The sequence below is a fragment of the Thermomyces lanuginosus genome, assembly GCF_041956635.1.
Source record: "Thermomyces lanuginosus strain ATCC 200065 unplaced genomic scaffold VTN49scaffold_42, whole genome shotgun sequence".
NCBI lineage: Eukaryota > Fungi > Ascomycota > Eurotiomycetes > Eurotiales > Trichocomaceae > Thermomyces > Thermomyces lanuginosus.
The window spans coordinates 757507-773457 of NW_027192376.1; the positions used below are offsets into that span (position 1 = coordinate 757507).

A 15951-nucleotide genomic window follows, 5' to 3' on the forward strand; every position below is an offset into this window, starting at 1 on the left:
GATGCGATGAGAGGGATGTGTGGTCGGCATGTATATACAAGGCTAGATCTGTCATAGATGCATGAGTCTACTCACTATCCTTTCATCCAGCATTTGAAACAGTCCGTTCAACATTGCAAAAGTTGCACCTAACTATTACATGGCGACAAGAACTTTCCAACACAATCAATTCGAGATTTCAAGTCAATTATTGAGTACATATCAAACAACAATCCACCAATACACACATAGATCGTTTGTCAAAGAGAAAAAAAAAAAAAAAAAAAAAAAAAAACGAAATGTCAGCGAGCAACACACAAGGGCCAAAGTTCCTCACTGCTTCACCAAGCGTTGCAGGTATCTCTGAACAAAGAAGAGCACTGTCAAAACGATTACGCATTATGTTAGCCAATGGCCAAAAAAAAAAACTTCATAAGTATGAGAGATGGATTAATGTAGTGTTTGAGTGGCGAGATGGCTCCCCTCTCCCCTGTAACGAGATCACTTGTCTGTAGAGAATGAGTATCATGAAAATTGATGGCTCCTAGGTATAGGGTGCAATGGTAGGGAAAGGGGGGGATTTAAGAAAATTAGTACTTACCCATTGCCACCGCTACTGCTTTGCTAGTCGCTACTTTTGGCGATCCCCCAAAGATGAGTCGGAGCCATGTGAACGAGCTCTTGCGGCCGTCCCGGTCGAAATCGGGCGTGCTGACACCTAGGCCCAGGGCGAGCCACTTGAATTTGGTAGGCGTGTACGGCGGGTATCGCAGATTGAGCATGCTCTCGACCCAGCCGGGTGTCTTGGTGTATGGGCGATGGTGAAGGAAGACGTCTACGCTGGCGCGGCCACGGTATTGGCCCATGCCACTTTCGCCCACGCCGCCAAACGCCAGGGTGTTGACGTGCGGCTGGGCATCGTTGAGCGAGACATTCCCGGAGCGGGTACCTTGGAGCACTGGTCCCAGTCAGCGAGGATGCGATAAGTGATATAGCCCTCGGAAGACTTTACCCTTCTCGTGATCAGAGTCATTGCCAAATACTGAAACTCCCAGCGGGGTTTGCTGCACTTTATTGGCGATGTTGATCGCCTCGTCGATATCGTTCACCGGGTAGACCGCGGCGATCGGGCCAAAGGCCTCGTTGACGATCATCGAGTCATCCAGCGAGTCCACCTGCACCAGAGTCTGCTCAATGTAGCGTTCTTTCTCATCCAGGGTACCGCCAAAGATGATCTTCCCCCGGCTGTTGTCCAGCATCGCCTTGAGTCGCTGGAACGCCTTGTCGGTAACGATGCGACCATAGTCCGGCGAGCCGCGGGATCCATTCGGGTAGAAGTCCTTGTAAGCTTTCTTAAACTCCTCCAGGACCGCGGGCATGATCGACTTCTCAATGAGGATATAGTTATGCGCGGTACACGTCTGGCCAGCGTTCATGGATTTCGCCCAAAGCAGTCGTCGCGCAACGAGTCGGGGGTCTGCATTGCGCGTCACAATGGCCGGGTTGAGCCCGCCCAACTCCAGCACAACCGGCGTCAAATGGACCGCAGCAGCCTTGGCCACAATGCGGCCGACGGTTGGACTGCCGGTGAAGAAGATCTTGTCCCACTTTTCTGCCAGTAGGGCTTGCGTCTCCTCGGGACCACCCTGCACGACAACATAACAGGATGGGTCAAGAACTGATTCAATAATCTCCTGGATGATCCTGGAGCTGTTCGGAGTGATCTCGCTTGGCTTGACAACCACCGTGTTTCCAGCAGCAATTGCGCCAAACAGCGGCATCAATGTCAACTGGAAAGGATAATTGCTTGGGCCGATGATGAGCACCGTGCCCATCGGGTCTTTGCGAATCTTTGGATTCGTTGCCTTCCACGTCAACGGGATATCTGATGCGGGCTCATCCTTGAGCCACTTATCCATGTTGTTCAAAATGTTCAGGATATCCCCTGAGATAAAGTAGATCTCTGTCATGAAAGCTTCATAGGCACTCTTGCCCAGATCGCGGGCGAGTGCCTCCGCGATGCGCTCCTTATTATCCTGGATACTGGGTGGCATCAGTCCCCATTCATGGATATAGCTCAAGGTAGGGGGATGCGGAACTTACGCCCAATACAGCTTTCGCAACACCACCTTACGGAATTCAATGGGACGAGTCTTACGCTGGAAGAAAGACTCGCGAACTGTTGCGACCTTGCTTGGAATCTCCTGAACTGGAGTGTATTCCAGGGGCGGAATCTCAATCGCGGTGCCATTGACCTTAGCCATGATGGACGAGATTCTGCGTCACTAGTACCTAGAGAATAGCCTCGGTTGATTGAATGTTCAAATGGTCAGGATGATATTCAAGCAGGCGATTGCAAGATTGATGTTTTTAAGAATATTCAAACCAGATGAACGTTAGTAACATGGAAAGGAAGCCGAGGGGACACTTTAAGTATTGATCGCGTGTTCACAGGCTCTCAGCCTGTCGTTTAAACCTCGGATGGAGTCGCGACCCTTGCAATTTTTAAGGTCCGGAGTCAACATGACGGATCCCCCACACTATCCATTCCGCAGGCACTTTTCCCCTTGCAGTTAAGACTACTCTTAATCATGAATCATAGCCATCTCGTTTTGGCCGTCATCTCCTCCCGTCGTCCTCTTCATACGCTTTCGAGCTGAGTGTTGACAGGCTTGACATCTCACTAAAATGTGTGGGCGATGCTCGCAGAATTGCACCCAAGACGCAAAATTACGCACACCACTCTACTTCGTGTGCTGCATTGATTGGTGATCACGGAAAGAACAATGGTACAATGCGATTTGGTAGCATGATTAATTTTTCGAGCTGAATCCAATGTATCGACCAGAAGGCAATTTCAAAAACACCTCAGCTATACATGGGGGAACAAAAATAGATCATTTGAACTGCTCCTCCGTAACACCCTTACCCATGGCGGCAGTACTGCTGATCCCGCCCGTGACCATGGCCAGCGTATGATCGATCAGCTCAGCACCGCTCCACTTCTGGTGGCGGACAATGTCGATGTTGCGGTCCATCTCCGGCTCTTGGACGAGCTCGCCGTACGCCCGCATGCCGTTCTTGGCGTACTCGGATGCGAACTTGTCGGAGATGAGGGCGGTGGTGTGCAAGCCGGCGAGGGTGATGAACTGCCAGCAGTAGCCAAGCTTGGCCAGACGGTCGATGAACGTGCGCTGCTCCTCCGCCGGCATGGCAGCCTTCCAGTTGAAGGATGGCGACAGGTTATAGGCCAGTCTGTGTGGTTCCGTTAGCGCTGCTCCAGCAAATACTATTGGTAAATGCACTCACTTCTGCTCCGGCCACACGGCGTGGACGCCATCGGCGAACTTCTTCGCCTGCTCAAAGTCCGGAAGCTTGGTTTCCATCCAAATAAGGTCCGCAAACGGCGCATAGGCAACAGCCCGGTTGATAGCGCATTCCGTTCCGCCCTGGTAGCGGTAGTAGCCCTCGCGCGTGCGGGGCGCATCCCAATCCCAGTAGACGTCGACGCCAGTCAGTTTCCTGGCGATGGCACGAGCCTCGCTGTTGCTCTTTCCATTGACAGCCTTGCGGTACTCCTCGATGAGGGCAGCCTTGTTCTGGAAGGTACCGGCGTTGATGGTATCCACCACAGCGTCATCGAATCTCTTCAGACCCGCCTGGGCGATCCACTGATCCTCGACGGCCTGGAGTTCGTCGCCCGTCTTGCCGGCCTGCTCCGCAGCAACCATCAAGTCATTGAGCGGCGGCAGGTTCGGGTTGGTGGAACCGATGATGAACTGGTGGTCTCGGTAGTCGATGGTCGAGGTGATGAGCGTGGCGGCTTCCGAGTCGGTTCGAGCAATAGCGATGAGGTCGGTGCCTTTTGACTGTCAGCCTCGAGAATCTTAAAAATCAAGAGTATCAATTGAGCGTACCCATGATATCAGCCTGCGCACGAATGGCAACCAGCCGGTTGATGTGCTCGCTGATAGGCACCAAGACTTTACCGGCCATGTGGCCGCACTTCTTCGTACCAGGCGCCTGATCCTCAATGTGGATACCAGCAGCACCTCTCTCGATGAACAGTCTCGTCAACTTCATGACAGCCGTCAGGCCACCGTGACCAGTGTCCGCATCCGCAATGATGGGCCGGAGGTAGTCGTAGTTGTACTCCTGACTCCGCTTCTCCTTGGGCTTGCTGAGACGAGCCTCCCGTTGTTTCCGGTCATGGAAGAGCTGAGCCATCCAGAGTTGGTTGACCTTGTTTGGCACAGTGTTCTACTATAGTCAGTCTCCAGTTCAGTTTCGGGTTGGAAATCTCCCAAGCCTTACCATAGGGTAGTCAGCCAGATCCGGCGACGGCTCATCCGTCGACGAAGCGGTGGCAGAGCTCTGCCATCCAGACACGTAGATGGTATCCAAATACTTGATCATCTGCGTGAGCATGGCCGGTTCCAGACAGCCATAGGTGAAGCTAGCGGTTTTGGTCTGACAGCCGAGTCAGCACACACCATTGACCAATTCAATTGCTAGAGTGCTTACCCGGAACCGCTCCTCGAGGATTCGCCAGAGCTTCTTACTCTGAGCATTCGAGGGATAGTCAATCTTCAGAGTGCCGCGCTTCGCAACGATCTGCTCCGCGGTGAAGGGACGCTTCGTGTAGCGCCATCGCGAGTCTTGCCACCATTGCTTGACGGCATTGACTTCTTCCTGGAACTTTTGCTCTTCAATGTCGAGGTCGTGAGCCGACATTTTGGCGAATAATTCTTCTTTTCACCAAATATGTACAAGTTGATGTGCGAAGACGTAGGTGGCAACCTTGCCAACTGGTTCTGTATTTTTGTTCAACCCAGCGAACAAAGATGAGTCACTGAAGAAATATATGAAAGATGAAAGTAAGTCGACTTTTGTAAAGGTTCAAGATTTACCCCAAATCACGTCAAGCGGCCGCCAGAAAATATCTCGGGTAGACAAGGAAAAGCATGTGCGTCGCGTCCGTACTATGTATGCTCGGCTGTCCCGATAGCATCATCGTCTCAGTAGCTTTCACCCGCAAGTTCTCGACTTTCTCGGCTTAACGGGAGTACGATAACATCAACCGTTTCTCCAGTCTCGGCTCATTCCTACGAATCAGAAACAGCTATTGAAATGGAAGAACGATTGTGACTGGCGCAGAGGGTATCCAGAAGATCCTCGGTCTAAAACAGCTCGGTCAACATCCGCACTCAGTCATGTCATTCCTGGACCTTTCAAACGGTAACTTCAGATGGCTGATTGACCTGTTTGGTCGGTTGGTCCTCGGTTCAACGGGGTTAGGGCGAGTGACCTTGGTTATGCTTTTGGAGTTCTGGATCATGGCTCAGCAATGAGAGGTGTCGGTTGGTCGGAGATGGAAACATGTGATTGTAAAGGACTCTAGGTTCTCCTTGTGATTGATCCTCCCGATGGTTTCCAGTGCTCAAGTGACTGAACAGCAGTCCGGAATCCCTTTTCTGAAGCGCTGTATAAGAATGCAGTACTGCTTCTGTAGCTTTCCTTCTTGTCTTGTCACTTGGAAGGGTCATTATTCCTGTCCGTGAACACTACAAAAGCCCCCCAGTCTCAAGCACCCCATACATTCAATATCATATGTAGCTCCATAGCTGCGTTCCGGGAGTAGCTCCCATCCCAGCCCTAACGATACACGCTATGCGAGAACCCCAGTCCGATTTTCGCATTGATTCATTAACATCGGAACCCTGAAACAACCCCCCCTCCAGCACTGGACTTTCCCGATACTTCATCGCACTTCAGCATGACTCATCCCATAAATCGGTTCGGTCTGATGACCCTCTTTCTAATAACCAAGAACAGATGAAAGTACAGGTTCCGATTTCGACTGTCTTTTGTCATACGTCACTCTGTCGTGATTCCCAGGGCCACTATTCAGAGTACGCAGTGCGGTACGGACAGAAATGAGACAGGACTTTCTAGTTTCAATTAGTCGCGCTTTCAACTTCAGAAAGAGCTGAGAACATGCAAATCAGCATTGTAATTCTCTCAGCTCGTTATCGCATGCCAACTTGCGAAGAGGACTTCAGCTGCGACGGATTTGATAACCTCGGCTGAAGCCGTGGCGAAAAGAGCAGTTGAACGGCCGAGTGGAGTCCCCGAGATCGGTAGATCCCGGCCCAGCGGAATGAGGAGGATCGCCGGGTTGAGGCCTTGAAATTCAGGGCAATAAATCGGGGTCCCCTACGGATCCAACTGACCAATCACATGCAATCAATGACGACGACCTTGTCGCCGTCTTGCTTGGGGCCTAAGGCATCAAAGAGAAGACAAGGGGAGCTCGCGAGTCCAATTTTCTATGACCTGGACCTTGCTGTCACAAAACTATTAATTAAAACCAACAATACTAATAATACTGATATGCCTATCAAACAGATACAACCACAAATGTCGACTTTTCCTTCCAAACGACTCGTAGAGCAAAACCATCCCCCTGCAAAACGCCCATGATTTTTTTTTTTCGTTCTGATCAACGCAGAACCCAGTCAACCACTCTAGCTCTAATTCGAAGAAATCACAGTCGACAACGCGAGAATAATGAAGAAAAAAAAAAAAAAAAAAATCTCATGGGGAGATACGTTTGACGACCGCTCAGAATGGAAACGCTCAGTATGGGAACTGCATGTCAAGAGCACGGCTGTACGTCTCGTAAGGAGTGATGGCTCCGAGAGCTCGCCTCTGGTGGGCGTTGAGAATCTCGAGCCCATAAACGTAGCTGGCATTCACCCAGCCAAAGCTGTTTCGAGTTAGCATGCGCCTACCAGAAATAACATTGTTTGGGGGGAATACATACCCCTCCCGAGGAACGCCCTTAAAGTCAACTCCCTGGTTGCCATATTCGGCATCCACTCGGTGCGGATCAATCGGCCGCGTCACGTCGTACTTCTCGACCACGACGCCGTTGAAGTCGACAAAGGCCTTGGTGATCATGTACAGCCACTTGTATGCTAGCCGCTCCGCCTCATCCTGGTACCCGTAACGCAGGAGCCCCGTCCACGCGAGCATCTGCTGTGGAGCCCATCCGTACGGGTAATCCCATTGCCGATTCGGTCGGTCCAGACTGATCTCGCCGCGAGACTTCTCCGTTCCAGACACCAGGCCACCGTAGACTTCGAACTTGGGAAGGGCCTTCTTGACCAGCTGGGCTGCTTGCGCTGGTGTGGCCAAGCCAGCCCACATCGTCCAGAACGTCGTTGCGGACTCGTAGTCCGTGCGCTCTTTCTTGACCGTGTCGTAATCAAAGAACATGCCCTTCTCCTCGTCCCAGAGCAGCTTGTCCATGGCCAGCTTCCGTTTCCTTGCCCGGCGGTCCCACACAGACGACGTTTCGTATTCCACGTTTCTCGTCTGCTCCGTGCGGAACTCGGGCGGAATGTAAAGCTTGTCCTTGAAGAATGTGCGGATGGTGCGCGCAATATCCACCTCGTACTTATACAACAACGAATTAAGATCCACCGTGGCCAGGTTTGCGCATACGCGTTCGAGTCGATAGGATGTATCATGGCCCGACTCACGCACTGCCCGGTCATGGAGGAAGTACTCGTCCAGATCGGGCTCCTTGATGACTCCATCATTGTACGCCTGCACGAACTCTTTGAAGGTCATGCCGTACTTTTTCGCGTACGGCGTCAAGAGGTGCAAGAAGTGGGTGGCCTCCGTCTCCGGGGGCACTCCCAAGCCCTCGGGGCGGTACCTTGACAGCCCAGATACCGGATCGTAGCGCGGCTCCGCCATCCACACGCTGTAGTACTCCTTGATCGCCGCCAGGATGGCATTGCGCAAGAAGTCCAGCGCGTCCGGCTCGGCCTTGATCTTATCGTACACGCGGAGCGCCATGTCCGTCAAGAACGGCGGCTGCGACCGCAAAAGATAGTATGAACGCGTCGCGTTCAGGATTTTCCCGTAATGTTTGATGCAGAAGCAGAAGTTGATCACCATGGCCTTGGCGAGATCGACCCGGTTGCTGACCAGCAGGCCCAACGACTCCATGTAACTATCCCAGCCGTACAGCTCGTTGAACCGACCGCCCGGAACGACGAACGGTACCCCGCGCATCTCCTTCTTCCCGGTCGCCGGGTCGTCATACTCCTCCATTGCCAAGGCCAACAATCCTGGCTTGGCGTTGAGACTCTTGACGTACTCGGGCGTGATCTTATCCGCTAGCATTTGAACGTCGAGACGCAGTTCCGGCCGGCTTTCTGCGATGCGTTTGTAGTACTCGTACTGCTCCGGGCAGCCGGGAGGAATATAGATACGAGGCCGGGGATCATCGGTCCAGTCCTTGGGATCGCGCCCCGCTTCCGCGATATTGGAGCCATCGATTCGGCGCGTCAAGGCGTTCCAGAACGATTTCTTGATATATCGAGAGAGGCGATTAACTGGATTCTCGCTCAGCCGGTCCTCATCCAGCACGATCCGCTTGCGACCGTAATCTTTGGCGATGGTGAGTTCTTGGAGCAGGTTCGAGAGCATGTACGTTCCGCGGACATCGAATTTATTGTAACCGGAAGACGCCGCGGTGCCGATCGGGAGAACCTGGCGGGGTCAGCAAACGGCGTCGAGAGTCCAAATCGCTCCTTTTTCATCATACCTTGGGCCCTGCATCTTCGATCGTGATTTGCATGTTCTTATCGGTATCCTCTCTCTCGAGCAACGTCTGCAGGGTCTCGTCGACGTCGATCAAGAATCGACGAGGCACCAGCGACGCCTCATCTAATCGCCGTTAGCAATCAATCTTTCCTCCGGCCGCACGTTCCGGGAACACGTTACCGTGACTGCCGCGACGCAAGGGGATGTTGCCCAGGTAGTTTTTGATGTCCTCGCGATTCAGCGACTTGACGTTCTTATAAACTCCGGTCAGAGGTTGTCCCCCAACAACAACAACAACAACTAATCCCGCGACCGACGAACTTACCGCTGAGAACGCACGGCGATGCGCCTTGTTCCATCCCTCCTCATTCTCCGCATAGTAGACCTCCGGTTCGGAGAAGGGGTCTACGGTTGGTCCCGAAGGTGCCCTGACATGTGACGAGGTCATAGTATTCTGGTCGGCCGGGCACAAAGTGATTGATCTTGCACTGTCGGAATCGTCGGGATAGGACAGGTCAAAATGGACGAATTTAAACTGGGAGGGATCGAGCGACCTAGAACGCGAGGTTGATGTGATGATTACTCACAATCCAGGCGATGGAATGTGAACGAATGCGATCGCCAGACAGATGAGATACAGAAAAAATCAAGAATTAGTAATCGGCAGAGACAATTAATATTTTTTTTTTCCCCAGAGATCCTAGTCCCGAAAGCACCGTTTTTTGAGTTGGCACAATGAGAGAAGAATTGGCTGTATGACATCGATGGATGCAGCAGCCGATGGGGAGCTCCCATCCTGCTCGCCGCCGACTAGAATGAAGGGGGGCCATCGCGGCGATGATGATACCCGGGACCCAATTGGACCCACCCACGTCGAGCAGCGAGCAGAAACTTAGGGTTAAACTCAGCGAGCAGTTTGGCTGGTTGTGTTGCGCTGCCCGGGTCCCACGGATGAGCGTCCAGTATTAGTCTGTGACTGAACGGGGGTCGCGGTGTGCAATATGCAGCTCCATCAAATCTATCACCTGTTGGGTTGGACCGTGTGTGGCAACTATTGGCACTGCTGTGCTCGAATAGTACGGTCTAGAAGAGTGGCCAATCGCCATAGCTTCGGGATTTGATTTCCTGGCCGCAGCACTAGCGTCGACAAACTATTTTTAATTCGGTGTCAGAAGTAAAAAAAAGGGCAAAAAAAAAGGAAAAAAAAATAACAATAAAAATAAAAATAAAAAAAAAAAAAAAAAGGGAGGACCTCTACGGATAGGACGGAGTACGGGGTTCGGATTACCCCGTACTCCAGACGGGGCAAATGGAAGAGATTTTGGGCTCTCCCTGAATTGGCTCTCAGGAGTGGAAGCTTGGACGCAACGGAGTGTTGTCCAAAAAAACTAACTTAGGAAAAGTCTCTCTCTCCCCCCGACAAACGGGTGGCCGCATTTGGAACGGTTCTTGTGACACTCGTGACCACTTGGCCGACGCTATTGCCGCCACCATTCCACGACGGTTTCCTCCCCCCTCTGAGTCAGAGCTTTGCCGCGACAACCGCGCCCCCGTCAACCGTGATGGTCGCCCCCGTCACGTAGGCGCCCGCGCGACTACTCAAGAATAAACATGCGCCAGCGACGTCCTCGGGGGTGCCAATTCGACCCAGCGGGAGACCAGCCACAATGACATCTTCGTACTTGCGCAATGTCTCGGCCATCATCTTACTGCGAAAGGGGCCACAGGCGAGGGTGTTGGACCTGAGACAAGCAATGAGTACGGGGGTGGTCACGGGGACAACGCCAGGGGAATGTTGGGCACGAACGTGATATTCCTACCACCCAGATGGTGTGCAAGGACACGGCTCAAGTGGTGTAGCCCGGCTTTACTGGCGCTATAGGCAAAAGTCTCCAGCGCAGGGACTCGCAAGCCATCGATGCTGCCAATGTTGATGATTCGAGCCGGATCTCCGGGACTGGCTCCTTTCTCCAGGAGTGGCGTCAGGAGCTTCGTGAGATCAAATACACGATGGAGATTCAGCGTGAGGACTCGTGTCCATGCCGACGAAGGATATTCGTCGTAGGGAGCTCCCCAGTTCGATCCCGCATTATTCACCAGCACATGGAGCTCTGCATGGCAGAAGCATCGTAAGAAATCAATGACGATGCCTGCTGGAATGACCAAGGGAGAGACGCCACTTACTGCTTTCTCGCTTGCTCAACTCCTCCGCCAGCCGCTTGACTTCCTCCTCCTTGTAGAAGTTGGCCGGAATGGCGTAGGCCTTGCCCTTGCCGAGAGCATTGAGCTCCTCGACGGCTTTCTCGCATGCTTTTGCATCGCGAGAGGATATGTACACGGTAGCTCCGTTCGTCACATAACCTTCAGAGATCATCCGGCCGATGCCTTTGGCGCCCCCGGTAACGAGGACTATTTTCCCCTAAAGACGGAACGGAGTTAGGAATGCCGAGACGGCTGTTGATAGGAACCAATTCGGGAGACTTGCCTCAACGTTGAACAGGCGGTTGATGTCCATTTTAGTCAAACGTTTGGATAAGCAAAAACAACCACAATGATAAGATGCTTAAGGATGAAATACGGTCGATGTCCGAGAACGTAGATGGCCCTTGGTTGCCATGATGCTCAGCTTTCTGCTGGATCGGCGAAGATGCCGAGGCTCAACCCCAAGCCGATGACTTATTTGGGAATGCTTTTAGGGCTCAAAAATTAGGGCTTCGCGGGGTGCAAGTCCGGCCGCCAAAATAACGCTAGGCCGAACACGCGGCAAGACTTTCGGACTGGAGTGGCCGATACCGTGCGGGCAGATTTTCTCTCTAGCCTTCGGTTTGGTTTACGACGATGGCGGAGACATTAGAGACGATCCGAGCGCGGCACCAGGAAGAGCAGCGTAAACTACAAGCCCGAATAGCGCAGAAGAAAAAATCTGCGACCAAAAAGACGCGCCGCGGCGTCAACGATGAATGCGAACGGTTACAACGAGAGTTGGATGAGCGTCAAAGGGCAGAAATCGCGGCATTCCTAGGCGAGCCCCTCGATGACGCAGCCGACCGTCTCGAAGTTCTAGATCTCGACGATAGCACGCAAGAACCCAACGGAACGGTCGAAGACACGGCAAAAGCCGAACCAGTAGCGAAATCGAACCCATCCCCGCAACCACAACAGCCAAATGGTGCCATGCCACCTCGACAAAGAAAGCCAAATCGTCAAAAAGCGAGACTGGCACGGCGCGAAGCGGAACGGGCCGCTCAGGCCGCTGCTGCTGCTGAGGAAGCCGCCAACCAGGCTGACCACCGAGGAAACGAGAAGGAGCTGATGGAAGCCGCATTTAAGCGCCACGGCCTCAAGGAAATCGAAATCAATCCGGACGGCCACTGTCTATACTCAGCAATTGCTTGCCAGCTTGACGAGCTGGGCCTGGGCCTTCGGCCGGATCCCGACCGGTTTCCGGTCTCGTCTACAACGTCATCGCGGATCGACACCGTTGCTTCTCCCCGCCATGATGGATACCGGGCAGTGCGTGCGGTGACGGCAGACTTCATACAGCAGCATGCGGACGAGTTTGCGCCGTTTATGGAGGAGCCGCTGGACGAATACGTGCGGAAGGTTCGCCTGACGGGCGAATGGGGCGGCCAGTTAGAGTTGCAGGCTATTGCGCGGGCATACGGCATCGATATCAATGTCCTACAAGGCGATGGTCGGATCGAGAAGATCGAGGCAGGGGATGCCGATGGCGAAGAGAGACCGCAGATTTGGCTTGCGTACTATCGGCATACGTACGGCCTGGGTGAGCATTACAACGCGCTCACAAAAAGATGAGTGCGCAAGGGTCGTTTGTCGGATGACGCAATTTGGCCGGGTGGATATGCTGGTCCCCTCCGTCCTTTAACCTCTCTCTCTCGCACAGACCAAAACTGCGGTACTGCTGCTGAGGGGACTGAGTCATCTGCAACCTTCCAATCACAGCATGTACCAAATGCGCAAACGTCGCTTGCAGTATCTAGACACAGCGACGACAATCATATCGAGTTCACGAACTAAGCGTCCCTGTTATCAGTTTCAATTGATTTGGGAACTGTATATAGGAGGATGTACTCGTTCGGTATAGGGATTCGGGGGGGACCCTTCGGGGCGTTCGGACTTTCGGCAAGGTCGGCACAACCCTAATTGCTGATTGGCTGATCGGAGCTACCGTCCATCGTTGACAAGGAGCCCGGAAAATTATCCGACACTAGCAGAAATGATTTCAACAATATGAACAAGGTCTTTTAAAGATGCATATCTCTTTGCTGCTGGTAATTTCATGTTGTTCTTGAGTGGATTCAGGGTTTTCTTGATATCTGCAATGCCGTGTCATGTTGCCCAATAACGAGACAAACACGATATCATAAGCCGTGTCGTTTGAACAAGGCTAGTACTAGTCTGTCACCGACTTTGTATGTTTGATTGTAAGTACGTCAAACTTGCACCCAAGACTCAGCAGAAATTCTAGAAGCATACCAACGACAGCACTTGAAGTCTCTTCGCTTTGGTTGCCGAGTGGCTGACGTTTTTAGAACCTGTGATGTTTGCCATCTTCCGCTCCATGTACGGAGTGCCTGATCTTTCATGAAAAGATGAGCTCTCATGACCGCAATGGTTTCGAGAACAATGCGGAATCAAAACCCCATACTACGGAGGCGTCTCAAATTTTCAGTCCGATAGTGCCATCTGAAAATGTCACGGACAGTAACAATGACGCTCCTCACCCTCCTTTGGAGCTGACTGCAACCGTCAGTGATCCGGAAAAGGACGGGCAAGGCAATGCCGAGCAGCAGCCTGACACTCTCGTTCGTCGGGTCACCACCGAGCTTGGCCCCCCCATTGTCGTTCCTCGACTGCAACGACGCGGTTTGCTCGGCCAAATCACCTTGCTAGCGGAGGTGGAGAATCCAAAGACATACTCCCGACGCGTCAAGTGGTTCATCACCTTTGTTGTAGCCATGGCCGCTGTTGTTGCGCCTTTGGGGAGCTCGATTATCTTTCGTAAGGAAGATCCTGGCTGCTCAGAACCATGGAGTTGGAAAAAAAATGCTGACCTTGACTTTGTAGCATCTTTATCTGAGGTGACGGAGGAATTCAACGCGAGCACCACTACCACCAACCTAAACATTGCTTTGTATATGCTCAGCATGTCCATTTTCCCATTATGGTGGTCGTCGTTCAGTGAAGCGTTAGGACGGCGCTCTGTCTACATAGTGTCTTTTGCAATGTTTGTTGTGTTCAACGTACTCAATGCCGTGTCGTCGTCCATCGCCATGCTCATCGTCATGCGGATGCTGAGCGGTGGCGCGTCCGCGTCGGTGCAGGCGGTCGGCGCCGGGACTATCGCCGACATCTGGGAAGTACGGGAACGCGGCAGAGCCATGGGATATTTCTACATCGGACCCCTGTGCGGGCCGTTGGTAGGTCCGTTTATTGGCGGTGCCTTGGCCAGTCGATGGGGATGGCGGAGCACAATGTGGTTTCTAGCAGCATTTGGCGGCCTCGTTACCCTTTTTATCGTATTCGCTCTTCCTGAGACCTTGGAGGCGCGCAAGAAACCTCTGGCGGAGGCTGACCGGTCTAATAATAATAATACTCTGGACCGAGCGCCGAGCCGGGTTTCGACGCAAATGGTGCGCATGACCACCCGATGGCTCAAGGTGCTCAAAATGGTTTTCGTGGACCCGTTGTCCATCATTCAGTACTTGCGGTACTTCCCTGTGCTGCTGACGGTGTGGTGTTCGGCGGTTACGTTCGGGGTTCTTTACGTACTGAACATCTCGGTTACTGAATCCTTCGCGGCGCCACCATACAACTTTTCCACCCTTGTCATCGGATTTCTTTATCTTCCGAACTCGCTGGGATACCTGCTTGCGAGTATCTTTGGTGGGAAATGGATTGACAAGATCATGCACCGAGAGGCGGCCAAGGCTGGCCGCTACGACGAGAAAGGCCGATTGGTCTATTTACCGGAAGACCGCATGCGAGAGAACGCCTGGCTTGGCGCTATTCTGTACCCTGCAGGGCTGATATGGTATGGATGGACGGTGGACAAGGGTATTCACTGGCTGGCTCCGGTAATCCCCCTCTTCCCAGAAATTATGATTTGGTAAGAAAAAAAAAAAAAAAAGAACCCCCCGGCTAACCACAAATATTGGCTCTTGCTTCTCCCTTGGGCGTTACTAGATGTTTGCCAATTTCTTCTTCGGTGTTGGCTCGATGCTCATCTTCGGTATGGCGACTACCATGCTGACCGAATTCATGCCCAAGAAATCGTCTGCGGGTGTGGCCCTGAACAACTTTGTCCGCAACATTCTCTCCTGCGTTGGTTCCGTGGTGGCGTCTCCTCTGATCCAGGCAATTGGGAATGGGTGGCTTTTCACCATCTTGGGATTAGCCGCGTTTGTGATCTGCACCATCTCCATCATCACCATGCGAAAGATGGGGCCCCGATGGAGGCAAGCAATGAGTGATAAAATGCAACGAGGTTGATGATGTATGCCTATAGAAAGTCTATCCCGGACTGTATACCTAATACGGACATATGTCAAAAAGTCTCTTTAAAAGCTTTCGTAATTGAACCCCCCCCCTCCATCTTTCGCCCCCAAGTTATTCTCACCATAATATCACATGGTTCAAGTCGCAATATCGAGAGAAAAAGGATTCGTCGGATGGATCTGTCGATTGCATTTCACCGTCACATGATAAATATACAAGCGATCAAAAGGCGCAAAGACCGGGGGGGATCTCCATTGTTGATGCGGGGGATTCGCAACATCCCAGTAATACTATCATGAAGTACATACGAAGATAGCATGGAAAGATTTAAATGAAAACGACTCTTTCCCCCTGCAGTAAATGCTGGTGCCATTTTTGAGATCGACGTTCTCGACCATTCACTTCAAAAGCGCGGGAGGATCCCGAATTCCAGACCAGGGGGAAGTTGATTTGCTCCAGAAAAAGATCATCCTTGAAACCAACATTGAAAGTAAGATAAAATAAAAAAAAAAAAAAAAAAAAAAAAAAAAAAAAAATACTCATGTAGTATTGAAATTCATCTGTCCTCGTATATACAGGGCAACACATGACAAAGCACATGACAAATTCTACCATTTCTCCATAGCGCCCAATGGTGCATTGTCATCGATGTCGTCAGAAACCAGCATGATGCGAGAGGATTAACAGGATACAGGGGTATCGGTACAAGAGTCATCAACGTACATGACATGACATACACACAGACATATTATGACAATTCGAAACACTCCACTCGTACAAGCGCCGTCGACCATGTAACCCGGCTCTATTCGGAGACAAACCTCCCAATGC

At 52.1% G+C, this 15951-nt stretch overlaps 6 protein-coding genes across 6 annotated transcripts; 2 read left to right on the top strand and 4 right to left on the bottom strand.

The window, feature by feature from the left end:
* Positions 1 to 480: 480 nt before the first annotated feature.
* On the bottom strand, positions 481 to 2243 carry VTN49DRAFT_7013 (uncharacterized protein; the record flags this gene model as incomplete). The annotated part of the gene is made up of 4 exons (XM_069415236.1): positions 481 to 488; positions 581 to 937; positions 992 to 2022; positions 2083 to 2243. The coding sequence occupies 4 exons, from the start codon at positions 2241 to 2243 to the stop codon at positions 481 to 483; spliced, it is 1557 nt and encodes a 518-aa protein (XP_069265053.1).
* A 633-nt stretch (positions 2244 to 2876) lies between these two features.
* VTN49DRAFT_7014 (uncharacterized protein) lies at positions 2877 to 4713 on the bottom strand (the record flags this gene model as incomplete). Its single annotated transcript, XM_069415237.1, has 5 exons — positions 2877 to 3234; positions 3289 to 3841; positions 3897 to 4239; positions 4294 to 4449; positions 4504 to 4713. 5 exons carry the CDS (start codon positions 4711 to 4713, stop codon positions 2877 to 2879), a joined length of 1620 nt encoding a protein of 539 aa, XP_069265054.1.
* Positions 4714 to 6618: 1905 nt separating this feature from the next.
* VTN49DRAFT_7015 (uncharacterized protein) lies at positions 6619 to 9049 on the bottom strand (the record flags this gene model as incomplete). The annotated part of the gene is made up of 5 exons (XM_069415238.1): positions 6619 to 6748; positions 6806 to 8547; positions 8603 to 8724; positions 8782 to 8854; positions 8927 to 9049. The coding sequence occupies 5 exons, from the start codon at positions 9047 to 9049 to the stop codon at positions 6619 to 6621; spliced, it is 2190 nt and encodes a 729-aa protein (XP_069265055.1).
* A 1074-nt stretch (positions 9050 to 10123) lies between these two features.
* VTN49DRAFT_7016 (uncharacterized protein) lies at positions 10124 to 11116 on the bottom strand (the record flags this gene model as incomplete). The annotated part of the gene is made up of 4 exons (XM_069415239.1): positions 10124 to 10343; positions 10409 to 10712; positions 10786 to 11020; positions 11087 to 11116. 4 exons carry the CDS (start codon positions 11114 to 11116, stop codon positions 10124 to 10126), a joined length of 789 nt encoding a protein of 262 aa, XP_069265056.1.
* A 323-nt stretch (positions 11117 to 11439) lies between these two features.
* Positions 11440 to 12417, top strand: VTN49DRAFT_7017 (uncharacterized protein; the record flags this gene model as incomplete). The annotated part of the gene is made up of 1 exon (XM_069415240.1): positions 11440 to 12417. The coding sequence occupies one exon, from the start codon at positions 11440 to 11442 to the stop codon at positions 12415 to 12417; it is 978 nt and encodes a 325-aa protein (XP_069265057.1).
* Positions 12418 to 13214: 797 nt separating this feature from the next.
* VTN49DRAFT_7018 (uncharacterized protein) lies at positions 13215 to 15114 on the top strand (the record flags this gene model as incomplete). The annotated part of the gene is made up of 3 exons (XM_069415241.1): positions 13215 to 13623; positions 13690 to 14699; positions 14809 to 15114. 3 exons carry the CDS (start codon positions 13215 to 13217, stop codon positions 15112 to 15114), a joined length of 1725 nt encoding a protein of 574 aa, XP_069265058.1.
* Positions 15115 to 15951: the final 837 nt, after the last annotated feature.